Source organism: Motacilla alba, chromosome 1, assembly GCF_015832195.1.
Source record: "Motacilla alba alba isolate MOTALB_02 chromosome 1, Motacilla_alba_V1.0_pri, whole genome shotgun sequence".
Classification (NCBI taxonomy): domain Eukaryota; kingdom Metazoa; phylum Chordata; class Aves; order Passeriformes; family Motacillidae; genus Motacilla; species Motacilla alba.
In genome coordinates this window covers 107,256,885-107,284,167 of record NC_052016.1, presented here as the reverse complement: position 1 = coordinate 107,284,167, position 27,283 = coordinate 107,256,885, and the positions used below count along the sequence as shown (strand labels likewise).

Below are 27,283 nucleotides of genomic sequence, written 5' to 3'. Positions count from 1 at the left end.
GGCAGCAGCAGCGGGCAGAGGCGGCAGCAGCACCGGGCAGCACCGGGCAGCGGCAGCACCGGGCAGCGGCACCGGCACCGGGCGGCACCGGGCAGCACCGGTCCCGCCGCTCCGGTCGCGCCCGCTCCGGCGGAGCTGCGCCGAGCCCGGCCCGGGGAGCCTGCCTGCCGTCCCTGCGCATCCCCTGCAGGCAGAGTTTGCTCAACTAGTTGAACTGGCTCTTTCTGTCTCGTGCTTTTGGCACACTGAGAATTTCCTTCCTGATAAAAACGAGCGGCGGGCGCCCCGATTGGGCGTCGCGTTGGAGAGGATGTGACATCAGGCACATCTCTCGCTCGGCTGGGTCGCCGAGCGGGGCAGCCCGGGAGCCGCCGAGTTAAATCCCAGCCCAGGTGCTCGGGTTTCTGCACGGGGAGCTGCCGGCACCGCGTCCCGGCTGCCGCCAGGGCTGCTCGGCTCATGCGGGCAGGGTCTGTGCCAGAGATCGCTCCGGCCGCCGGGGGCTCGCCGGGAACGATGGAATTTGAACTCTGGAAACCGACCACAAAGTGAAAAAACAGCGGTTGGGCAGACAGGGCTGAGATGGATGATGAGAGAACGAATCAAAATGCCAGCAAACTGCAAGGAGCGGGAGGCCAGGCATCTGCAGCGTCGCCGTGGTCCCCGCTGATGAGGGGTAAGTGCCGCTCCTGCCGGGCACGGGGCTCAGCCCTGCGGGGACAGCGAGGCACAGGGACAGGCTGCGCTGGGCTGCTCCCCGTGGCCGGCTTCAGGACAGGTCCTCAGTCCGTCCCGCATAACACCAACATGCCTTTGTACTCCTGAGGGGATTATAGAAAGTTATTTCGGTTTGGTACTGAAATTTTGGTTGTTTTTCTTTCGTGTCATAGAAAAGAGTGGTTGGTTTTGTCGTGCATTTTGTGCACGCAGAAACAAATGCAGCACTTGGACTGCAGCACACTGAAAAATAAGTTTAAATGTGGCGTGTTTGACTTAAATTAGTGCCAGCAGGAAGCTCAGCACTGGCTCAATTCCTCTTTTTCTTTTTTTCTTTTTCTTTTTTTTTCTTTTTTCTTTTTCTTTCTTTTTTTTTCCCCTTCCTCCTTACTTTCCTTGTTTCTTTTCTTCTTTCTTTTGATTGTTTTATTTTTTGCTTTTCATTTTTGTCTTCCCTTTCTTCTTTTTTTTTTTTTTTTTTTTCTTCCTGATCTTTTATCCTTTCCCCTTGTCTTTCAGATGAACAGACCTAAGTGTTTTTTTAGGCTGAGCCTGCTGGGTTCTTCTGCAGTGGCATTGCTGTGACCAGTGCTGCTGTGGGCACATAATAGTGAGCAGTTACTCAGACAAATGGCCTCACTCCGGGCATTGCTCTGTGTCTGGCCCAGAGCCATTGAAAATATGACATGGTAAAAAAAAACAAGTAATTTAACCTAATATCTTGAGCTGGATGTGTTCGATGTAGCTCTGTTTCTCTGAAGTTACTCCTTCATCTAATGGCGAGTGCAGATGGAATGAGGGAAATTCAGAAAATGTGACTTTATGCTGTCCTTGCTCTTTTTCTGGGCTGTTCGGGATGTTTCCGTTAATACCAAGTTGAAAATTAAGACCATAAAACCAAAATGCAAGGCTGACCAGCCTATCTGCAGTGTAGTCTGCCTGCCCTCGTGTGTGCCACGTATGTACAGCCTGAGGCTGGGGGGAGCAGGAAGGCACAGACAGCATTATTATTATTATTAACAGTATGAAATAGAACCAGTCCCCACTGGAGATGAGCTCCAGCAAAATGGAGGGTGGAAGGAGGGAATCCCACATGGCACAGTGCTGCACACAGATCATTTGGTCCTTTGAAAATCAAAGTTTAGGCCATTCCTTTCGTATCTTCCTGTTCCTTAGCAGAGTCAATAAGCTCTGCTGGCAATTTCCAGTGGGAACGTGTTTGGCTCAGGCTATGTGTATCACAAACTTTAAGGCACAGCCTTTGAGTATGAAAAACAGCATTTGTAATACTGTTCTATATAATGCTTTAAGGATTTTGTATCTGCAAAAACGCATGCAAGAACACACCAACACTGGAAAGACTTAAGAGCCCCTTTCAGGTTGCGCTGTGCGTGAGAGGCATGGGAGGAAGCCAGCCTGGGGACAGGCACGGAGGGTGAAATGCCCTCACATGGTCAGAGGCTGGGAAAAGTTGCTTCAGCCATCACCACAAAGACCAGTGCTCTAGAAAGGTCCTGTGAGAGCTCTGTTGTGCACGGGGAACAGTCAGAATTTGGATGTGTGCATGGTTATTGCTATGACTCCCTCTGTGTACACCACCCTGCCAGTGTCACGTGCCTGAGTGATGGCAATGCCATCAAATGTGACCAGAGGTTTAATGTGACCTCCGGGCTGGCTGGAGTTTTCTGCAGTGGAAGGGAAGCTAGGTGACCCAAAGCCACTGAAAGCCAGTGGGATTTGGATGCCTAGATGCTGAACTGCTGAGATCTGACTCAGCCTCCCTGTGGACTAAGGTGTGGGTAAATTTCAAATTTGGACAAATTATCTTGTTTCTTTGTGAAAGGGCAGTTGTACCTGGTTTTGACAGTCAGGAATCCTTGTTGCAGTGGTGGTACATACAATGAACAGCTGTGTCCCCCACATACACTGGCCTTGCTACTCCATGTGCAGCTCTGGTGGCAGGGTGCTCTGGGCACATTCATGGAAGTCACTGGTTCAGGATTTTGAAAGCCTGTGGTCAGCTGGAATTGACATGTGCTTAGGTCTTAATCAAATACAATACAGATCTTTTATATTCTGGCCGTGTGCCTCCTCTGAAGTGTAAAAGAGGGCAGTGAGACGTGGAAATCCACTGCCTTTCTCCTCTTCCAGGCAAGAAACTTGAGTTCCAGCCTGGAGCAGGCAGAAAATAGAAATATTGTTGTTTGCCAGAAGGTTATGCCTTGGGTCAAGAAACTGGGGAAGTTTTCCATCCCTTCCAGGGGGTTTGCCTCCCTGGCATTGCTTCAGGTTAGAGGTGCTTGCTGCATATGGAGGTAGGGCAGGAGAGACATCAGCCTGGGGCTGTGCAGCTCGTGGCAGCAGATCTGGAATTATGCCATTGCAATTAGTCATCAGTCAGGCCTTTAATCCTGCTCCTCCCAAGGTATCCAAAGCTGGTGTGATGGGCTCCATAGGGCTCCACTTCCACCTAGGATAAAACCCTAGGTTTTTTTCAGTTACAGAACATCCAGATAGATTATGTGTTGGCACATATCTCTTATTTTTCACTGACATGTGTTTTTAATGCTTATATGGTCAGTCTTTTAATTCATTGTTAAAACCTGGAAACTTGCAAGCCAGTGGCCAGTCCACAGATGGCTGGTCTGGCTCTTTTTAAAAAGAGTTTCAGCAGAAACCTGTCTTTTCTCAAGCAAGGACTGAATGGATAAAATCCATACCTGGGTATGTCCCTCTTATATCATCGTGACATGATGATATCATAAGTTGGTACGATGCGCAGATTGGTACAGCGCAAGCATCTGCCAATATTTGTGTGGCCAAAAAAAGTTCAAGTTGCAGCTCAAAAAACTTGTACTGCAATCTAGATTTTTAGAATATCTATAAACAAACTTCCCTTACAACTCATGCAGTTTAGGCAATGGCATTAGTTTCTAAATGGGGAAAAACTTTTTACATACCCTGGAAACACAACTGACTGTAACACAGGCAGGACCAGCAAGAACAACAGCACGGTCAGATAAGCATCAGTTTGACACACATCACTTAGCTGGTTTAGTCAGTTAATCATTCTGTGCTTTAATAATTGTAGCCCAGTTTTGCTGTCCTTATGAACCAGAACCACAACTTCCAGAACTGGCTGTCCATTTGCTAAAGCCAAAAGATTTTTGGAAACCTAATGAAATTGTGTAAATGCTGTGAGATGCAGCCCATGGAACATAGAAGGAGGCAGGCAGAGCTCAAATAATGCTAATAACAAAGAATACTAATTTCTTTAAAAGCTAATTCATAGACTCATAGCCAGGTTTAGATTGGAAGGGACCTTTAAAGATTGTCTAGCCCAACACCCCTGCAATGCACAGGAACCTTCCACTAGACCAGGCTGCTCAGAGCCCCATCCAGCTTGACCTTGAATCTTTCCACAAATGGGACATCCACCACCTCTCTAGGCAACCTGTTCCATTATTTCACCACCACATTTTTATGTCTGGTCTAAATACACCTTATTTTCATTTAAAACCTGTATGTTCATCAGCTTATGTGTAAACATTCTTTTAAAGAATTATAGTGGCTTATTCGTTTGTTTTTTTTTTTTTTTTGCTGAAGGCAGACTTCCCACTGTTAAGGATTCCATTCCATGCATGTGCTCTAATATAGTTCTTGAGAACCTTAGCAACTCAGCCAGCAACTTGGTCACTGGAGTATTCTCTGTAGTTAGTGCAAGGAGAGTGGGACATCTCCAGAGAACAGCAAAATGTCTTTCCACAGGAAGCTGTGTGAAGTGCCCTCTGTAAAGGCTTCCCTTCCTTCCCAGGGGGAATCTGGGACACTGGCTTAGAGCAGACTCTGGGTTTTGAGTGCTGGGATGTAAATATCTCCCAGAGGGATTATTGCTGTCAGTTGGCTCTGAGCCATAAAATCTGTAATACTGAAGATCTCCCTCTGTTAATATGTGCACAGTATATACATGCTGTACCTCACTTTGTGGTTTCAGCAATGCAGAGAACATAGGTATTACTTATAGTGCACCACTCATAGCAAACACTGAAAACTGAAAGACAGAATCAACAGGTAGCACAATTTGCCTCCCTGTACTTTGGTCCCTTCTGTTGCCAAGTGTTGTTGACTCTGGTCCAGCTCTGAGCAGGGGTAAATGACTGATCAGCTGAACCCTCTTCAAAACATATTCCTTTTGAGATAATTGGTAAAATGCAATACATTTGTGTAAGGAAAAAAAAAAGGCCCTGGAAATAAATAAATCAGAGAGAGGGACAAGCTCAGCCAGAGCCAGATGATGTTCTGCAAATCCCTCTCCTGTCTTCTGAAGGGGAACACAGCTGCACAGTGCAAACATGGAATGAGTTAAAAATGCACCCAGAGGGAAACCATCTTCTTGTCTGTCCCCCTCACAGCATCTGCTCCAAAGAAATCTTGGCAGCTCAAATAAAGTAGAAGGGAGGTCACACAGTTGAAGTAAAGTATGCTAGTAAAATAGAGTTTTTAGCCCTTTTCCTGTCTTTGTTTTTGTACAGACTTTGTTTCAGACTGGTCTCCTTTACATGAGGCCTCTATCCATGGGCGTCTGCTTTCCCTGAAGAAGCTCATTGAACAGGTACCTCTCCCCTGGGTTCTTGTGGTCTCTGCAGGGTTTGTTCAGTGGATGAATGCAGTCTGTGCTTTACTGTGAAACTTTGGGGTGAGAAAATCATGTTAACCAGGCCACAGTGAAATCTGCTTGCAACAGACTTTTCTTTCCTACAGCCAGTTCCTTGCCAGCACAAGCTTTGTGCACTGATTTGGTGATGTACTGAGCTATCCTGGGCGATATGTTAACTGTGGCAGAGGTAATGGGATCACTGGGATCTCTGGAGAGCTGAGGGCAGCTCCTCTGCAGCTCTGTGCATGCCTGTGAGCAGTTTTTGGTGCCCCAGCTGAGGGGCCAGCTCTGGACCCAGTCATGGGTCTGGTTGAGGCTTCAATTCAGTCACCCAGACATTTGTTTCTGAAGTGCCTGAGCATATCCCAAAGCCCTTGTCCCTCCAGAAGGTCAGAGATAGGTAGGTAGAAGTGATTTCTGAACCTCACCGCTTTGTTTCTTCGAAATCCCTGGGTTTAACCTGTGAAGGAGGTAATGGAAAGGGAAGAAGCATTGGAGATTCTTCCAGCTTAGTCTTCTGGAGCACCAAGATCGTTGGAAACAAGAGATCCTGTGGAATCCAACCGATGTTTCTGATGCATTTCTTTCCTTCAGTGGCTGCCTCGAGGCGAAGAGCATAAATACTTCCAAGAGCATTCAGGGTTCAAGCCAGTCAACCGCACCACATTGTCCCACTGGACAGTCCACTAAGCTTTCTGTGCTGGTTTTCAGGGTGTGCCGGTCATGGCCTCAGGTATGCTGTGCCAGTATCCACTCCAGCCAAAACATCACAGCCTCTTCATCCCCTTCATCTGCTTACTTTCTGAGATGAATAGCTCCAGGCAGTTGAGGAAGGTCTAGTTACATAAGGCTTTTAAAGAAGGGTTGGTTTTTTTTTATTGTTGATTTTTGTATGGGGGTTTTAGTAGTTGGTTGTAATGATGTTTTCCATTATCTTATCAGGGGAATGATGTCAATCTTGTTACAGCAGACCAGGTGTCTCCTCTCCATGAAGCCTGCCTTGGGGGTCATGCTGCCTGTGCCAGTGTCCTGTTGAAACATGGTGCTCAGGTGAGTAGGTGATGGACAGACCACTGTCTCTAGTGTTGGTATGTTGTGTTACCACACTTACTGCTACATGATGTCACGTCACATGAGTATCTCTGTGATTTACATTCTGTACTTAGCTCTGCTTGAGGTACTTCTGAAATGCACTTCCTAATAAAGCAATCCAAAAAGCACAGATACAAGCAACAGTTATTTTTGTTCTTTAGATGAGGATAAAATGTTCTCATCTTTCACAAGAACAAGGGGAAGTTCATCTTGCAAAATGTTTATAATCCTGCAGCAGTTAAGGGTGTGTTTTATTTTATGCAGGCAAATTAATCTTATTGGTATCAATGCACAGAGTCTTAAGTCAAGGCGTAGGAATGTTAGGACCAACTGACAAAAAATGGGAAGAAAATGGAAACAAGATGTGAGTAAAATGGCAGAATGGTGTCTCATGGCCACTTCTTTTCAAGCCAGCTTCAAATTTATAGCGAATAAGAAAATTCATTCATACATACATTACCTTACCAGATATTACCTTTCAGTTAAAAATTTAAAAGAATAAATAAAAAATAAGGAAGGGTTGCACGCTTTCAGCCAAAAATGGACTGTTTCAGGAGAGGACTGTGGGTAGCTATGTTTCAGCTAGGATAACTGAGAAATGGTCTTACATTTAGCTTGGAAACTCCTGAGAGACTCTGGAGTGGCCCTGATGTGTGGGTTTTTTTTTTATTTTGTTTTGTTTGTGTGTGGGGGGTTTTTTTGTGGTGGTTTTTTTTTTTTTTCAGTAGGAGAGACTTGGGGGCAATTAAAAAATATGTTTATAATGATTGTTTTAATTAAAAGTTGTAGTCTTCAGAAGCACTGGGCAGTTTTGGCATGGAATTAAATAAAAAAAAGTCAAACCCCCTATTTTCTGCTTAGAAACTGGTTAGTTGTCATCAATTCTGAAATACTAAGACAAAAGTCTTGCTGGATTTTTGTGTTATTTTCCCCCAGGTGAATGGAGTGACTGTGGACTGGCACACACCACTGTTCAACACTTGTGTCAGTGGCAGTGTGGCTTGCTTGAATTTACTGCTGGAGCATGGAGCCAACCTACAACCACCCTGTGACCTGGCATCCCCCATCCACGAAGCTGCTAAGAGAGGTAACCCCACAGGCATCAGCCCTCCTTCCCATGCTGCTAGCAGCGTGTTGAAGCGGAGGAGAGAGATAAAGAAGATAATTTTCTTGGTTTGGGTCATGTAAAATTCCTTGCTAATTGGTCTCACCATGAGGGGTGCAGTTCTTCCCACCCCTGTTGCTCCTCAAGGGCAGGTCAGCTCAGCTGTCAGATCATCTGAGTTCACTTTGTGACACCTGGAAGGGAATGCATTGTCCAAATCAGCTACCTGCAATGTAGCTGATTTGGAGGGAGACATTTGAGGGAGACATCTGGCTATATTCAGAAGGAGTGGAGAGAAACATGGAGTGATTCATCTCATCTTCAGCAGACATCTGAAATGAGTCAGATAAAATGTGAGGGCTTCAGCCTGCTTTGCTGAACGTGGCTTTTCAGCTCCTGTTTTGCTGGCTGGATCCATTGCAGTGGATGAAAGTATTACACTACCACCTCTTGACAAAACATTGAATCTTTGCCAAACTACACTGCTGCAACAGAGAATTTGCTGAAAAAAAAAGCCTGATCTCTGTGAGTTGACTCTTCCTTTATCCCTTTTAAGGTCATGTGCAATGTGTGGAACTCCTTGTGTCCCGTGGGGTAAATATAGATCACAACATCAAGCACCTGGGTACTCCTCTTTATGTAGCATGTGAGAACCAGCAACTGAGCTGTGCCAAGAAGCTGCTTGAGTCAGGTAAAAACAAAAATACAGAATGTGTACTTTCGTTTCCTGCAACATCTGTCTTTGGATTATGTTTGCATCAAAGATTTAGGGGAGCTCCTGCTTTGGGATCAGGAGATGTTTCACTCCTAATAGCAGCCCTGGTTAAATGTGGTAGCAGGGTGATCAGGAATTCAGCTTGATAGCTCCCAACAAAATGATGGATGATCCTGGATTTCACATTGTGCCTGGAACAAGCTATTCTTTCCAGTGTCTATGCTTGTGATGCTCCAGTTATTCAAAGTAAACAGGAAGAATTTTTTTTTTACCTCATCTTTATCCAAAGCAATTGACTCAGCCACTTTTACATAGTATTTCTGCAAACATGTTTTGATTTCCAATGAGTTCATAAAAAGTTGGAGACATTTCCAACACAGAAGAAGGTTCAGCACTGTATCCTTTGCATCACACAAAGCTGTAAGGCTAAATGCTTGGGTAATTACACAAAACCATTTCTTGTTATCTACAGTAGTACAGGTCTTCTAGCCAAAGGGGCCATATAACCTAAAGTGGCCATATAGCTGGTACAAAAATGATGGACCAACAAAGCTACTTTAGAAAAAACAAGCAAAAAATCATATATATCACATTTTAGTAGGTCGCTGTGTAGTACAATGATCTTTTTTTTGGGGAAGAAGTCAAATACAAATTAATCTAAATGTTTTTAGTTTAATCTTAATTAAATGTTGGCAACCATTTTCTTTTTTCTGCTATTTTTTTTTTCTGTTGCCTCCTGTCTATGGGAATGTGTATTATAAAAACATAATAGGTTTTAATTAGTTCTGCAGCTCACCTTTCTTAGGGTGTTTTAGGAGCCAGTAATCCAGGGTAATGAATGAGGGAACTCTCATCAGGGGTGCTTATGCCCTCTTCTACCAAGGACCTCTAGAGCTTTCCCATCCTCACATTTTTTCTCTAACAGATACTTTTTGGAAATCCCACCAGCTTAAGCCTCCAGTATAGGGCATGTTGAAATCCTGCCTTTATTTTAAGGGATGGGAAGCAGAGGTGGGCCACAGGTGGAGCTACACCTTTGTCTTGCTTCAAGATACCCTTGGGCTGGGTTGTGGGTGTAGAACTTCCTTGTGTACCATTCCTCTGGTATCATCTTAGTCACAGCCCCACTCCCCAGCCAGTGAGGGTTGTGCTTGTGCAAGTTGTAGCACCAAGCCCCAGCGTAAGGGAGTCCAGCTCTGGGTGCAGGCTACAGCTCGTGTGTTACTCAGAGAAACAGCAGTGCAGTGAATGAAAACAGGCCACTGTGCAGTCATGGCTCTTCTCATTGTTCTTTGCCCTTCCTGTTGTTCAGGAGCAAACGTGAACAGCGGCAAGGGCCTGGACTCCCCTCTGCACACAGCTGCCAGGAACTGCAGCGTGGAGCTGGTGAAGCTGCTGATGGACTTTGGAGCAGACGTTTGGGTGAAGAATGCTGAAAACAAGAGGCCGGTGGAGCTGGTTCCACCTGGCTGCCCTCTGGGCCAACTGTTCCTGCAGAGAGAAGGTGCCCCTTAGAACTTGTTTTAGGGAAAACACACACAGACTATAGCACAAGGCTAGGCTATTCCAGGCTGCTAGCACTAAAAAAACTGGGAATTACTGAGCTTGGCCCCATTTGCTGACATAGGGGCATTGTTCAAGTGCCAGAATATAGTGATGAACTCACAGTGATAATGATAAGAAAAATAACCCACCCTAAACCTCCAGATTTTTAATCTATTGCATCAGGAAGCAATCATCTTGAGCTTGCCATTTAATACAAAGTAGAGTTTAGGGTGAATAAACAAGCAAAAGACACCTTAGAAATTAATGGTAGCTTCTTTCATTACCTAAAGCTTTGAATTCAGTGAGATCCTGTGTGTTCCCTTGTGTCAGACAGCAGCAGACCCAGGAGTGTTCCCTGGAGTGCACTGACAAATGCAGGCAGCAAATCACCTCTGATGGGAATTGAGGCTAGGTAGTGAGGATGAGGTTTGGGATCCCTGGTTATACAGTAGATGGTCAGATTTGTCTCAGCACAAATGCATACATGCAGATTTGCAACCCCAAAAAAATGCATGTGATACTAAAAAAAAGGGTATTTTGAACCTAGTTTTTAATTCTTTGTCCTTTACTTCTTTTTCTTGGCCCAAGCTTTTACATAGATGCAAAAGTATCTTTAAAATGAAAGGCTACATGATTTTTTTTTATATTAAGGTAAATTGCACAGGAATGATATGAGGAATTATATATTTATATTAATTTATACACTAGACTTTCTCTAAAGACCAACCTTATGTGCTGAATAATACCAGCAGTATCAAACCATAAGCTTAAAATTTAGGAAGAGTCTGTTTCATACTTGTAAATTAAATAGTTTCATGTAATTTTATTTTATTTTATTGATTATGAAATCTTTAATGAATTATGGAGAAAAATGTTATTGAGGGAAATTAGAATAAGATCCAAAGTGTCTACTCATTTTTATACTTGTGTTCATCCTCAGATTTTCTCAGTCAGCAAGCTATATACATTACTAAATAATCTGGATTTTCATTGTTTTAAACAAATTGGTGATTTGTTTAAAACAGTTATACATTGATGAGATTGTTGCCATAGAGAGGTAAAATTGGAATAACAAAGTGATGAATCAGGCCTTGCTTGAAAAAGTAACGTGAAAGTAGCATGGAAACAACTGTGCTGTGCATGTTATGCATGAGAAGAGGACTTTTGGTTTCCCAACCCAGTCTATGGCACACAGAGCAGTGACCTCTTTGAGTTCCAGTCCCTGCTGCATTCGACTCCTGACTCCTGTGGCACTGCATGTGTCCTGTTTATTTGAGATAGAAAAACATTTCAGGCACGCCCTGTGGTGCTGGCCTGGAAACACTGCTCAGGCTGAGCTGACAGCATGGGCAGTGAGGAACTTTTCTACGTGAAGTTCAGCAATCAAAATCAGAAACAATAAATGCCTGAAGGGAATTTTACTGTGGAATAGTGGTTTTTCTGATGTTCTCCAACGTGCCCTTCTCTGAGTGGGATCATGCCTGTGGACAGATGATGTGTGGCTTCTTTGGCTGGCTGAACAATTGTGATCTAGGAGAGTGGTGCAAGAGCTGCTCTCCTGCCCTGCTGCCATGCAAGGCTCCTCTCCCCCCAGAGCCCAGCTGCTGGAGCCCTGCAGCCCATGGCCCGGCAGGCTGCAGGGAGCGTGTTTGGCCACCAGAGATGAGCTGGTGAGTGTGCTGACCCAGCCACCCTCCCAGGACCAGCCCAGGGCAGGTGCAGTACATGTGGTGGTTCCCTTCCTAGCAGTTCACTGTGCTGACCATCATACCTGCTTACATCTCAGGGACAGTCCTGTGCGTGGGTGGGAGAATTAGCGAGTGCTCCAAAAATGCACTGTGTGCTTGTGTTTGCAAAATATTTTCCAGTGTAGTGTCACTGCTTGTGTTTTGATAAGTCTTCATGTTTTGGGTTTGGTTGTTTTTTCTTTTAATGTAAGCTTTTGTTTTTTTAGTGAGATGTTTGCAGGCAGAGCATTTATCTGTGGGATCAGAGTCAAGCACATGCGCAGCGTGATGCTGCAATAGTTTAACTAGCTTGCTGTGTTTTGTACCCAGGAACAGGGTAATAACTCATATGCTGCCTCCTAGCAGAAGGGTGCAGCCCTTGTGATAGCACAGCAGCTTTCAGCCTTGCAGAGCTGCTGGAAATGTGGTGTCCTGCACGAGGGAAGTCTCAAAAGCTGATCGAAGCTGCCACCTCGTTGCATTTTTGTTGTGGCCTTCCTTCTTTCCCTCTGCTCTGCAGGAGGGAGGGCACCTAAACTGTCCCTTCCCAGCTACTCACCTCCCTCTTGCTTTCTGCAGTGTCCCTTCTCATGTCCTCCCCATTCCCTGCATCCAACCCCCTCATGGGTGCCCATCTTCTTACCTGCCCTCCCACAGCCCCTGCCACCCTACGCACTCATCACCCCTGTGCAAATGATGCTCTGCAGGGTTGAACACTGGTGGGTGCTGCAGGTAGAACTTCACACAGGAACTTCCTCTTCCTGAAAAGGATAAGTGACCCAAACAAGTAGATTTTTATAAAGTGACAAAGATTCTTCAGCAGGGCTCCCATCCATCAATATGGGACCGGTTCACCTGGAAGGTTTAAATAAAGAATTATAAAGTGCTTCTTTTGCTTTGTGTTCATCACTGTTATAAAATATGCCTCAAGAAAGCAGTGGACTGTAAACTTTGATCTCACCGTGTGAGAGGGAGTGAGAGGAGGGAAGGGCTTTTAAAGTAGCATCAATCATCTCTTCTCAGCCAGTACAAATATTTGCATGGCTTAAAAGGGAAAGGCTGATGCTGCTGATGCCAGCTGAGTAATGACAGTGACAGGCATGGACTGGATTGCAGGAGGGCAGGTGTCCTTTGGGGGATGCAGGTTTGACTTTCCACTGCTGAGTGTGAAAACCTGGTGAGAGGTGGGTTGCAGGAGGTGGGTTGCACAGCTGCTGTTTCAGGTTTATAGTCTTGGCATTATAAAGCCATGTGTGTAACCTGTTGCCTGGATCTTTCTCAGGGCCACTGTCCTTGATGCAGCTGTGTCGCCTGTGCATCAGGAGGTGCTTTGGATACCAGCAGCATCAAAAAATAACTGGACTTCTCCTCCCAGACGAGCTGAAACATTTCCTTCTCCACATTTGAGCCTTTTCATGTTCAAAACAGTGCCTTTAATAACACACCAAGGTTTGTTGACTTTTTTTGTCACTTGTGTTGCCAGTTTTTGCAATGATAATTTATAGCAATTTTTGGTCTCTAGTAAAGCCCAGGTCAAAAAAACACAGGACTGACCAACTGGCTCAGTCCTCAATGCCATCACCCCCACCAAGTCCATTTGGAAAGAAACAATCCTACATGGTTGCATGGTGAAACTTGGAAATGTGATGTGAGAGCCCCCTTGAAAGCACAGAAAACTAGCATAACATTTTAAAATAGATCTCCTGATTCTCTGGCACCATTTCAGAGGTCTTGTGGTTGACAACGCCTTACAAAGAAAGCACATATCCCAGCCCAGCAGTACCAGCATTTCATGTGAACATTAGGCACACCAGGAGCTGCAGAGAGCTTTCTCTGCAGGCAGCGCTCATGTGCCTGTGAGGGCTGTGCCCATGCCACCACGAGGAAGGGCAGGGAACCCAAGTGAACCCAGCTGCCAAGCAAGGAAGGCCCTCTGGCAGAAGTTATTTATTTTCTAGGGATATCACACTGCAGACAGATAAACACCAACCAACTATCATTTGCATTCAGGCCAGGATCTGAAACAAGCATTTCTGCCCTGACAGCAAATAGGTCACTGCTGATGGCAGCTCCATACAGTGCAATAGTAGTGGGGCAAAAGTTTTTAATCATCCATTCAAGAAAATTACTGCTGATACTTTGAGACATAGAAGAGCTACACTTCAGAACTATGCATTTTCTCCTTGTAGCATGTTAATTTTCAAGGACAGAGGCTAACAGGCTATCAGCAGCAGACACTGAGTGCTTCTCTTTTCTGCCCTGAAAATTAGGTGGTATTTTGTAAGCATTTTTTCAGCATGCATCAGAAAAACAACAGTTTCTACACCCCTTCTCCACCCAAGAAAATATTAAGAATGAGATAATATTTTTTTCTGTGAGAGTTGCTACCTCATTCATAGCATTTTCTATGGGAGTGGTAATAATAATGCCTCTAATGTGTGGTCATAAAACAATGAAATCAAAGTCCATTCCAAATTTAAAAACAGTGGGCAATTACTGCCCCCTGCTCAGTTGCTGGGCGGTTGACTCAGTGTATGACATATGTAGTTCTTATTCCACTGAGGTCATAAGAACAATTATTTCCAGCTAAACATTAACACTGGGCATTTTTCTTTCCCTTTCAGAAATGGGTCCTGCTGCCTGAAGTGCAGAAAAACCGAAGTGGGGGTTCTGCACAAACCGAAGTGCAGTTGTGACCACTCTGCTCCCTTGGGTGCTCCCCTGGGGATATCAGCTGCCTGATAGATGTGGGAGCAAGAATGTGAGACTCCAGCTCTTCTTCCCATTGCCCTGTTTCCTTCTGAGTTCTAAACCCAAGTGCATCTGTGTCACCTGGGAGCAGCAGCATGCCCAGCACCCTGAGGGGCTTCCATGTCACCCCTGAGCTCAAGGGGCAGCCACACACTTTGGTGCTTCTGGAGATCCTTTTTCTCTTTGCTGTGGAGACTCTGTAAGAGTGGGCTGGGAGTGCAAAAGCTGCTGACATCACTAACACCAGCAATGAGAGATACAGAGTCCTCAGTTCAGAAGTGGGCAGGCTGGCAGCCTTCAAATATATGGAAGCTGATTTAGGTGTTCACCAGTGTGCCAGTGTGAGCAGTGCCAGTGTGAGCAGTGCCAGCCTGCCTTGTGCAAGTGGAAGGTTAGAGAGGAGAGGTCAAATGCTACCTGGATGCTGGTATTTGATATAAATCACAATTCAAATCCTTGTCTGTACAACATGACTGCTGGCTATCGGTATCCAGTGTGATGGTTTGATTCCTGTGCTGACACAGCACAGTTCTGTTGGGTTTGTGGGATGCAAAATTGTACCCTAATGAGACAAAATGACAAACACAGTTAGGTCCCTAACTCCTCTGGTGATAGAGACACTTGGGAATGTGTCACTTATCTGACCCAATTCATCACACATATTTGAGCCATGTAAAAATCAACTGGCTGGTTTAAGATGGCCTTCAATATGGTTTTCCTCATACCCAGGAAGAAAAGTAGACATCTGTCTTCACAGAGGTTAAATAAAAGCAGGTACCTGGGATGGGGAAGGTATATGCTTCTAAAACTGCTGTCTTAGTTAAGCTGTATCTGCACTGAACAGGCAAGGAATGGACAGTGAACCTAGTGCTTAACTTTTGGACATTAAAGTGTGCTTTGGTGACACAGTGGAAAGCTGGAGATCCATCTCATTATATTCTAGATGATGAAGAAACAGTTTTGTATGTGCTATTTTTATTTTTGCCTTTATTTTGTAACTTCAGCCAGTGGATTTATAGGAGTAATTATAATACCAGGAGAAAATTGCTCTGAGAACCAGGTGAGGGTGTTGCTTCTAGTTTGCTTTTCTTATGAAAATTTCATGGTATGACTCTGTTTACTTGAATTTCTCTGCCCAAGTGGAATTAGGATGAATTCTGTATGCTCAGCTTGTATCATCTCAGTGTGTTTACTTATTTATTTTCATAAAAATTGTGGTCAACACTGGTGAGTCACAGCTTTATGCATCAACACTTATCCAGTTATAAACTGTAAAAGTACAAGATGCAAACTGAATAAGCTCTTTGTAGGTGAGGTTTGTATTTTTTCTATATTTGAAACCATTCAAAATGTAAAGCAGGAATTAAATGATTGTTAGGAATATATTTAATCACATTCTCTCCTATTTTTGTGCTAACAGTTTAATGGTAGTTAAGCCACACAATTTTGTAGTATATTTTTTCAGAAATAAATATTTCATCCTCTTTTCCTTGTTAATTTGTTTTCATTCAGTTTTTAAATGATAGCCCTAGTTTTGTGGATTGACTGATACTATGGAGTTTTGAATTCTAATATCTTGCAATCCCACTTGCAGGCAGGTAGTGAACAGAATATTTCCTTCAAATAAAACTATAGTAAATATGAGACTAAAATGCAAATACTGTACAAATCGTGCTTTTTGTTGATGTTTTAATGTAGATCTGGACTCCTGAAATTCCTTCTTGGCTCACTTGAGGATTAGTGAAAAGGAGATAGAAATTACACAAAGGAGGAAAAGATGCAAATTTCGATGGGCACTGTCTTCAGCTTGGTTTTGGGGTTTTTGTTTTTTTTTGTTTTAATTTTTAATTGATTTGCATTTATTTATTTCTCCTGACAGCTAGGCAAAAGGCACATGCAATGTTCTGGTGCTGTCGTGTGTTTGTACACAGCAGGAACCCTTTACTGGAAGTGAGTGTGGAGGTCCCAGTGTGGTCAGAAGCCCAGCAGGTGTCTGTCAGTGCCCTTGGGTACGCTGTTGGCCTGGGGAGGTGTGGAAGGACAGTCATTCCCTCTCCATTGGATGCATCTCTGGGAGTCCCTGCCCACAATGACCGGCTCAAAGAGTGAGGACAGTGCCAGCAAATTGCTTTACAAGATGTTTTTTCTGATGGATAGAGAGCTGCTTATGGAACCTGTGGAAGTAAAAACACCTCAACAAAAAAACAAAAACAAAAAACCAAAAAAAAAAACCCAAAAAACCATGGATTTAAGCACAACGATCTTTTGTTTTATTGAAATATGTCTGGTGCAATAAACCTCTGCAGTTGCTCGGTGGGATCAGCCACATCCCAGGACACAGCTCTTCTTTCTGCAGTTGTGCAAGGGTCCACAGCTGTCCTGTACGTTTCTTGTTGTTTTATATTTTCTCTTAACTGGAAACAACAGACATGCAAATCTAGCAAATGTAACACACTGCTTTGGAGCATATTCAGAGAATGTCCTCTTGCCTGTCCACTGACATGAATTCTTTTGAAGATGACTAAGAAGGAAATAAATTTTACTAGCTTAACGAAATAGGACAGACTGGCTGAAAAATAGTACGTTAGTGGTGAAAAAGAGAGTACTTTTATGCCTATTATGGGATATGCTCAATTCCCATTGGACTCATGTTCTTGAAAATTGTGGGTCTGAGACCTGATGCTCCTGAATCCACTTTTTGTTGCTTAACACATGAGCTGTATTTGTCAAAATGGAGCCTGCCTTGCTCTGCAGTTCCAGCCTTAATCCTGCTGGCTTTGGATAAAAATTCCCAGGAGTTATTTCCACGTATATTGAGCAATTATTTTCCTTTCTTGACACATTGCTCAGCTCACTGCTCCAAGGGATACTCACTTTCATGCACCAGGCAACATTTGATGCAAAACTGCTCTCTAGGATACCTAGGGGAGCCCACTTTTCTTTAAAAGGGAGAATATCTGGCTCATGTCACCGTGCAACAAGGTCTTGTCTCTTCTGTGCCAGGTGAAGCCTTTCCTTTCTGAACTACTTCCCTTTGCACTTTTGAAGGTCTTGAAACTCATTAATCATCACTGATTCGAGTGACACAGCACTAGATTCATGGCTTTAGTGACTGTGAAGTAAAATTGAGTTTGTAAGCTGTCAGCTGTCTCACTTCACAAATTAAACTGTGGAGCCTCTGCCGAGTCTACGGCTTTTGAAATCCCTGGAGCTTTTCTTTCTGTGGTTTGTAAAATGCAGCAGTAGCAGCTCTTTGTCTCATGAAAGCACTGACTCTGAATCACAGAGGCTCGTACAGACCTCGGAAAGATGTTATGAATAGGACAAGTATTGGGTTGTCTCACTGTCATTGAGACTGCACTTTTTATTACCTTATTTTGAGGAAAGGGAGTTGCATTTTTTTTTTCCTCTGATTAAATAATACCAAAACAGGAACAGGTGGTATTTCTGGGAATTTCTGAATGGGGCAAAGCTCCCAGCAGCTGCTTTGCTCCCCCCAGGCCTCTCTGAAGGAGCATCAACCCTGCACTTTATTCAGCTTCTTCACCCTCTGGCTGAGCATGCTGACTGAGACTGACAAATTCTTTGTTCCTTCCAACTCTTTATATATAATTTTTCCTACAAGCTGGTTGACAGAACCTCTGCTTTTTCAAGTCTCTTCAATGAGTACTATGGACATCCCTTTCTGAAATAACTCCATTGATACCTATCAGTTCAGAATAAGTGACCAGTGCATTTCTGCTCCTCAGATAATCATAATGGTGAGCACAAGGTGTGAGCATGTGAGCAGAGAAGGGGCTGCTGCCCTGGGCACTGCCAGCCTTTGCTGGCTGCCCCGGGCAGTGCCAGGTTTAGCCAGCAGATGGTATTGCTGGCACACAGCTCTGCAGAGAAGCTTTGCCAGAGAATAATTGGTGAAAAAAATTGAGCTAGAAAAGACGTGGTGCTGGGAGTGACTGCAACCTCAGGCTCACAAGGACCACGTAATCTCCCATCATTGCCATTTCCATTTGCGAGTTGTGCAACTTTTCTTTTTTACTGTTCTTCTTACTGACCAACCTTTCTACATCGATTGTCTGAAAGTGACAGGATGTGTACAATGCTCAGAGTTTGTCTTAACAGACTTAACAGATAGGTTAACTGTACTTAATACTTGTTATCTTTTTTTTTTTTCCTTTTTTGTGTTTGTTTGTTTGTTTTTGGTTTTGGTTTTTTTTTTTCCAAAATCTAATGGTTTTTACCATTTATATATCCTGTACTGGAAAAGCCTGAAAAACATGAACATAAGCACTCTCAGTCACTGGTTGTCAGTGACCTGTAATTAGAGGTACCCTGCAGCACTCCCAGTCTTTGAAGGGTCTGCTTAGTTTTTTACATAGCAGCTTGCTTAATATATTTTTCTTCTAACCTCCATTAGCACTTGACAGAAAAAAGATCGGTTCCAGAAAATGGAACATCCGTACCTACTGAAATTACATATAATTAACCAATTAGAAACAGAAATCTGTCTCAGTTTTCAGAATAAATGCTTACTGGTATATAATACCTTTCAAAACCCCTTCTCTCGTCTAGGGAAATAATTACTGTTACTGGCTTCCTATTTTACAGGCTGGCTGTTATCACTTTCTAGACAGCAGTTCTGAGCAAAAGTCCTTCCCGTAATATATTTTTTGTGTGAGTGATCCTTGGAGTCTTCTCCTAAAAGTCATGTAACACAGAATTTTACAAAGCCATTTGGTGTCACGGGACTTGCCATGTCTGTGCCCCATGCTGTGCAGTGACTCCGATTTCAGGGAAATGTCTTATTTCCATGTCCTCTCCAAATGTTTTGTTTATCCCATTTCCCACTGTCTACAGCCCAGGAGACGTATGCATTGCATATGGCAATCTAATTCAGCTCCGTGCCATAGAAATAAATGCCTTCAGATAATGCCTGCTCATGGGCCAGGCCTCTCAAGTGCAATGCATGCTGTGAGTTATTGTGGCAGACTTTCACACATCCTTGCAGATCAGGTAATTTAGTAAGACATCCAAGTGACTGCCCCGAGATGTGCATTAGCCTTTGCACAAATGGAGGCAGCTACTTTGACAGTGCTCTCATTTCTTTGAATCTTCTACAGGAGTGAGTAAAACATTAGGGGGTAGGAGTGGCATCACAAACTTGATGTGTTTGTGCTACTTCTGTTCAGCAAATTGCAGCTAGGAGGTGTAAATGTATAGGGTGCACAGTTCCTTCACCCTTCTCTTCTGGTTCCACAAAAGACACGAAGAAAGGAGACCTGTGCTCTGCTTTGCCCCCCACCACCTGTGTGCCTCCGGAGTGCCTCTGTGAGAGGGGAATGATGCAAGCACTGGAGGGCTGCTGGTTCATTTCATATTGCTCCCATCTCAAACTGATGCATATTTTGATGCAAAGCTCCAGCTCTGATCATCCTGAGACTGCTGTTTTTTCAGCAGAGCTGTATTTTGTGTGCTGCTTGGTAAAACAGTGCATGAGGTGTGGCGACCTCGCTTCATATCACACATCAGACTCCGAAGATATTTTGGCTGACAGTAAAAACATAGTGGTTTAACTACCATTTTGGCCTTTCCAGACTTCTGTTAAAGTGCAGATACTCAAATATAACCAGAGAGAAAAAAAGAAGATTTCTTGGTGGAATTTTGTACAAATTGCTACTCTTCTCATTTCTGATAATTTTAAGCAATTTTCTCTCCAAGATACCATTGTTCCTTTCACTATCGCATTTATTGACTCATATCTATGGAAGCACCTTGCCTCCTGGCTTCTTTTGCTGGCTCATTACTTGTATTTATTGCTGCATTTCTCTAAAGCAATTTCATTAAATTCTGCTTTATGGTTATCACAGAAATCTGCTGTTAGGATACAGTGCCCTTTCATGTTCATATTCATGTTCATAGGAAGTGCAAGTTCATTCTGTCCCCTAAATTTTATTAATCTCTTTCAATCATTTAAAAATGAAAAAAAAAAAGAAAAACAAACCCAAAACCGTTCAGTTACTGCAGGATTTTGCCTTTTTCCATTAACAGCAAAATAAAGCTAATTTCCTGCAGCTTTCTGCTTTGAGCTATAAAGCTTTGGTGTGGTTTACTTTTTTGAGAGCTATTATGATTGTCCACAGGCAGAAAAAGTTCAGTAAAATATCAGCTTCTGAATCTCCAAAGAAACATTCATTGGGGAAAAACTTGGAGCTCTTTGTTTGCAGCATTTTGTAGTTAAGAAGCATTTATGTAACCTTCATCTCATGAAGGGTGACTGCTAGCATTAGTATTTTTAAAGTGCCACACAATTGTGAGGCATGAATGTGAACATTGTTGAGGGAATTTGAAAACACTTTTGAAAGCAAAAGGCAGATTAAAAAAAAAAAAAAAAGCTAAAAAAAAGGAAAAAACCTTCATCAAGCTGAGAATTATCCATTGGCTCAAAGGTACTTTTACATCCACATCCAGGACAAAAAAAAAAAAAAAAAAACCCAAAACAGACACCTGTAGTTTTTGATAGCTATTCTGGATGTTCAAAATGACACTGTCACAAAACTTCCCTTGGCAACCAGATCCTCAAAGCTATTCAGATGCCATAGTACAGACATTTTATTTGGGCCAGAGTGTGAGAGAGAGGCTCTATGGTCTCATGGGTGGCCATTCCTTGGTGTAGTGGCATGTACACTACGTTATGAAATCCTGCTGCTTTTTCAAGCACCTCTATTTAAATAGTTTCAAAGAAATCCCCACATTCCTCTTACTCCACAGTGCAAGGTGTAGAAGTGTACCTTCCATGTCCCTGGTAGTTCTTGGATGCCCCACAGCCAGCTTCCATGGCTACAGGGGACTTCTTTCCTCCAATGCATGAGTGACCTTGAGGGTTTGGAGTCACACACCTGCCCTTGCATGGCAGCATCTCATCCATATGCAGAGGCAGTGCACAATGAAACTGGAAATAGGATTCCCTCTAGGTGATTCATAATTGCTAAAGAGAAGCCTATGGTTGATTTGGCATCACTGAGGCTGAGAAACATCTGGATGCCACCGCACAACCCGGTTTCGGCTCCACACATTGCCAACATCAGGGACCAGACTAGAGAACACTTTTTCTTCCTTCAGACCACTGGGGCTAGTTGTATTTTCCATAAAGAGGAAGGGGATTACAAAGCAGAGATAGTATCTACCTGGATCTCACCCACCAAAGAGGCAGAATGATGATTCGTGTGCACCTGGAACAGCAGGGTGGTTAGATGGTCAGATTGTAGATGCTATTCCAGCAACACTGAGAATCACAGGATATTTTTCACAGACCTTACCTATCTAAAGGGTTCAAAGGTTTTTGTAAACTGATTTATCCAATAAGTGGGCAAGCAAGAAAGGGATGTCAGAGTATTGTTAAAAGGATCAGAATGATTTGGCAGTTTTGTTTCATCAAGTATTGGATAGCATGCTTATCCCAGAGAAAATAAGTGAAAATATGTGGGCTGTCCTGGAGAAGGCTGTCTTGCATTGCCTTTACCAACTGCTCTGTACATTCTGACAGGCAAGATACATAAATGTGGCATTTAAAAAGAAGCAGCCATACTGGATGTATTTTCTCTACATCCAGTTTGATTATCAATAACTTTCTCACTGAAAGTCAAATATAACTGAAATGAAAACTAGCTGCATATTAAGCATCTACAGCGTTATGTAACTTTTATCAGTTATGGAAGAAAATTATACCATAAACCTCAAATGGGCATCCAAAATTAGGAGTCTTGCTGTGGCTCTGCTCCTTGATTGTACAGCAGAGGCTCCTTGCTGAGGAGCTACAACAATGCATTGACTAATGTTTGTGTCACAGCAGTGATCAGCCCTAAAGAAAAGCACTGGGTGAAATGAATAACCTTATCACCAGGACATGGCTTGAACAGCCCACGATGGATGAGGCAGAGTGCCAACGCACTGAGCAATGAGAGGGAGCCACATTGCTCCACATTTCTGCAGTGACAATGCAGGATCTAGGGCAAGAACAGCTATCCTACAGTTAGAGACCACAGCTGGATTCATGGGTCTAAGGATACTGACTGAAGCTAAAGGGACAGCATTATTCCTAGCACTGCCCAGGTTTATAGGGATTCATCATGAAGTTTTATCTGTTATAATTGTAATTAGCTGGGTTAGTATTAAATTCACTAAAAAGGAGAAAAAATAATAAATTATTTCAAATTGTTTGTCTTGCTTCATGTGTGTTTAAAAAAATAGATTTGAAAGAATAAGTGTCTTGAAGTATTGGTGCTGGCTTTCACAGAAGTATTCAGGGGAAGTCCAGTAAACTTCCCACCACTGACATCCAAAGTTCTCATCATAATTATGTCTCTTAGAACTTGGTCCTTTCCTGAGGGAGACCAGCCCTGAGGGTGACTGGGTACCGTTGCCTGCCTGTCTGGGTGGGTTGATCTGAGTGCTTGCCACAGCTCCTCACAGACAAGGGCAGGAGAACCTCAAAACATCTCTTTAATGGTCCACATTCCCTCCCTTTCTGTGTCCTTGGCTCATGTCTCATCTTCTCTGTTGTTTTGGCACCTGAGATATCTCAAGGATGTGCACACTCCATGCAGTCTGTGGCTTCTGAAATAGATCAAAACATATGGCATCTTTCAGATGCTATTTAATTTAACAGTTAACAATTAAATAACTCACAATAATGTTGTGATGATTGTTGCAAAGACTAAGTGATTTTCTAAATCTTTAAAAGCATTAACTGGGCTTTTACATTCTGTCACTTTGCTGAGCTGTCAGAAGGAGTGACAGATGGTCTGTAAACCCAGTAAGTTGTACATTACAATTTCCCATGCAGGTAAGCTTTGAAAGAGTTTAGTGCAAAAGCCTGCAAACATTTTCATAGCTTTCCTTTTATTATTCTCCATGAGTGACTTGGGCTAAGGCAATTTCAGTACTCAGAGACATTAATGTCTTCATGTCAGGGGGACAGATCACCTCTACCTAAACAGACTGTAATACTCACCATCAAAATTTCTAAGAATTCATAAAGCATAGATAGAGGTCATTTAACTGGAGAATTGCTGACACTGCACCTATCTTCAAAAAGCAGAAAAGTGCAATCTGGGCAACAAAAGCATTGACGTGTCCTCCTCCCTCCAAACTACTTCCTTGATATTACATGAAATTGCACAGGGAGATGTTTTAGTGGTTGAGGAGGTAGAACTTAAAAACATATTGATTGTCTCAGTAGCCCTGCATCCACGTTTTTCATCTACCATTGCTTCTTGTCTCTGGCAACAAGTGACATCATTACTGTTGGGAAGTCCGGGCTCCCTGAGCAGTTTGAGATCTGAGTCATCCTGTGGGATGAAGAGCTTGCTGAGTAACATCTATCAGAAAGGCATCCTTTGTAGGAAAAGGATTATGATTGTCTAAGATGTCCAGTCATGAAAGAGGCTCTTGAAGGCGGGATCCCCAAAGGCAAATTGTGAGTCACACTGGTTCCTCTGCTGACCTCAGAATCATAAGCATATCCCTTTGGATAATCCCTTTCCTTTTGGAAATTGATTTGTTGTTTAGCTAAGTGTGATGCATGGGGTTGTTCAAAAAGGTGGGATACTTTTTTCTTTCTCTTCCTGTGAGACATACATTAGATAATGCCTACTAAGGCAAAGGCAGAAGGAAATTTCCAAAATTTACACTAGTTAATAGCAGTCCTCAAAGGTTTCCTTTGCAATTTATCAGGAAACATGAAATACTTGTGGTATAGAACACCTTGCAGTGCTTGCACCCACTACTCTTTTTGAATTGCCTGCTTTTGGGAAAACAGACAATGATGTGCTGGTCCATCACTCTGCAGCAATAGCAGTGAGGAGGCCTAATGCTAAAGAAAACCCAAGAACTATACATTGAGACTTCAAGGTCAAGTTTCTCATGGCAAGCTAAGGTAAAAAAAAAAAAAGTTATAGGTTAAACAAATACCTACAATCAGGATTGTTTCTTAACAGTGTATTTCTCTTGGTGCTCATTTTCTCTCAAACTCTCAGGATGCTCCCTGGCCAAAAGAGGTTTAGTACCAATGGCAAGAGCTTCTCTTATGGATAATGCCCTCAGTTTTTATTATAGGGTTTCCTCCAGGACAGCCACCCCAGCATTTTCTCTCCATTTTGTTATTCAGGTTTGGTATATGAATGCAAATGTATTTGGTGGCTCTGCTGGGAAGCTTTGATTTTGAGTTCTTCATTCAAAGATTGTAGGCTCATCCCCAAAAGAGCACTGTTTATGTGGACTGTGAAAATAATGTGAAGTAGGATGTGATGCTGATGAACTCACACCAAATGTTATACAGGCTGCTGGATATAAATGTCTTCAAGTAACAGTTTCTTACAGTTTCTGTTATTAGGTTTCTACACAGAATGCAACCAGGCATTAATGACAGATTAATAATTACTCTGACTGAACTGAGCCCCTCTACAGTAGGTCAAGCACCCTCTGCTTTTGACAACTATTTAATGGGATCCTATGTCCTGCCAACATATTTGCTTCAATGTTGAGCCTCCACAGTCCAGTTTCTCATCTGAGAATAAGACAAAAGGCCCAAAATCCAGAGTATCTGAGGCTGAAGAATTATGGGAAAAGAGGATAACTCTGGAATATGTTGCAGAGGTGCCCATTCAAGCAATCCTTGCTCTTTTTGATCCCTTGGTTTGTCTTTTCATTCCCAGGCTCATCACATGCATGGCCAGGTTGATATTCTTCAAATAAGCACTTAGATCCCACTGCTTTGGAGAGAATTGTCCTTGAAATTCTGAGAACAAGGAGAACTAAATTACTTTTCTGTCCTTTCCACTCACTTTTGTGAGGAATCCTGCCTTCAGAAGGCTCACATTTTGCCTTTCCTGAGAAAAACTCTCAGTAAACTCTATTCCTAAATAGTTTAAAGGTGTAATTTGTCATATCCTTCTGTTTTAAGACTATTCTGTGAGTCAATAGACCTCAGTATTCAGAAAACTTCCTTGTATTAGGCCTGTTTTCTTTTCCTGCATTTCGCCTCATTAGCACAGGATCTATTCTTCTGCCTTCTCACCCTGCACATGAACAGTCACCCATGGAAGTGGGGAAAATATGACCTGCATCGAACAGGGATCCAGCAAAGCTCTGAGACCATGTCCATTCCCAAAAAGAAAAGAGGGGAAAAGAAAAAGGGGTTTACTATGTGGCAAAATCAATTTCTAGAAAACAAAAAAATACCTGAAGCATGCCAATGTTTTGAATGGGAATTTTAATAGTGACTTCAGCTGTTGGATGACAAAAAAGCAATATTTAGCTGGAAGGGAATAGTCTGAGAGGCCAAAAGAGGAGTCAAAAATCAACACTGAATATTGATGGTATAGAAGGCTGTAATTCTTAAAAAACAACTGCATGCTCAAGAATTTGAGCATCTCAGTGGCAAAAAATCTGGCAAGGTAGGTTGAATTTTACACAGAAAAACAGAGCTGCATAAGCATGACTTATTAACCAATATCTTAATAAGACATTGGAACTACCACAAAAAGAATTTTCAAATCTTCATGAAGGTTTGGGGTTTTTTTCCAGTATAAACACAACAAGCTGCACAGCTGAGCTGTACATTGGTGGTTATGGACTGACAAAACACTAAAGCACTTTAGGGCAAATGTGTTGGCAAATATGGTATCAGGCAACTATGCAAGAACTATCAACATGGTTTCTTTTCTTTAAAGCTAGCCTTTGGGTTTTAAGCTACACAGAAGAGAAACATGACTGATTAGAGATAGTTCACAAGCCATTGAGCAAACAGTTTTACAGTCAGCCTCACCTGTCTATTGCAGCAAGTGGCATGTGCTGTGAGGGTGGGTGGTGTTAGGCAGCCACACATTTTTGGGAATGTACACAGTTGTTCCTTCCTTGAAATTAAAGTAATTGTCTAGGATGAGGGATCTTCACTGCTGAACACAGGTAGCACTCTGCATCTGCTGAGATTTTTTCAAACCTTTTCATTATAAGCAGAATTCAAAGAGAAGGGCCCACTAAGAGGGAGCAGAAAAGTCACTGCTCTGCAGGGGACACATACTGGGAATACTTCCTGTAAATGATCCTTTTGCTATGAGGAAGGATTTTACATATAGGATATAGCAAAGCAGGGATAAAGGATCTTTGTCTCTCAAAGTATCATCCAAGGGCTGTCATTCAGCTCTATCTGGACAGGACAGCATCACACATTTGAAGGAAACATAGGATCCCAGAGACTCCCAGGTTTTGAAGATGGTCACCATTATTTTGGTCACTGTTTGGAAGGGAGAACATTAATTGTGGCAGGCAAATACAAGGGATCTGGCTTTGTAAGATACACATTAATATTTTGAATTATGGAGCATATGCGAAATCCTGCTCAGCATTTTCATGAAAGGACAATACATTTCTATTTAGAGTTATGCAACAATACAGCTGTCAAGAGAAAGAACAATTAATGGAGAAACTAAAGAGCTGGCCTCCCTACCACACCAAAGAGGTCAATGTCCTCTGAAGTGGCAGCAAAATACTGCATTCACGGCCAGTCCCACTGTGTTGAAAGGTTTTACTCAAAGAGCTGCAAGTTAATTAGAGGAAAGTTGAAGGGCTGTCAGATAATGCTAAGCTTCATTAAATACTGGCTTCCTGGCAAAAAACCTAAGAAAGAGACAGGATACATTTGTTTTAATTGCTTTTTGCTTTTACCACATCTTGGCCACCTTGAATATCAACTTCCTCCACAGATGTAACTGATCGGGCAAAAGGCAGAGGACAGCAAGGGTGCATCACTGTCTTGGCAGGCATTACACTAAGCCAAAAAATTGAGTAATTAATGAATATATATCTGTTTATATCAGTCTGGCAGACAATGTAACAACAAAGTACCTTCAGTACACACTGAAGCTTTTAAAGAGCTAGGAAATGAGACATATAAATGTGACAAGCAGAGTTAAGCA

The 27,283-nt window shown here is 42.9% G+C and overlaps 1 protein-coding gene across 1 annotated transcript; it reads left to right on the top strand.

The window, feature by feature from the left end:
- The first annotated feature begins 334 nt into the window (after positions 1-334).
- ASB9 (ankyrin repeat and SOCS box containing 9) lies at positions 335-15,795 on the top strand. Its single transcript, XM_038150984.1, has 8 exons — positions 335-676; positions 5,250-5,329; positions 6,317-6,424; positions 7,403-7,553; positions 8,128-8,262; positions 9,599-9,790; positions 12,841-13,007; positions 14,183-15,795. The coding sequence occupies exons 1-7, from the start codon at positions 583-585 to the stop codon at positions 12,963-12,965; spliced, it is 885 nt and encodes a 294-aa protein (XP_038006912.1). The 5' UTR covers positions 335-582; the 3' UTR covers positions 12,966-13,007; positions 14,183-15,795.
- The last annotated feature ends 11,488 nt before the right edge of the window (positions 15,796-27,283 follow it).

Bases quoted from the DNA above. Each gene is read 5' to 3' on its own strand.
- ASB9 (XM_038150984.1), top strand. From the start codon at position 583: ATGGATGATGAGAGAACGAATCAAAATGCCAGCAAACTGCAAGGAGCG. The intron at 6,425-7,402 runs GTGAGTAGGTGA...ATTTTCCCCCAG, and splicing joins TGTTGAAACATGGTGCTCAG to GTGAATGGAGTGACTGTGGA. The intron at 8,263-9,598 runs GTAAAAACAAAA...CCTGTTGTTCAG, and splicing joins CAAGAAGCTGCTTGAGTCAG to GAGCAAACGTGAACAGCGGC.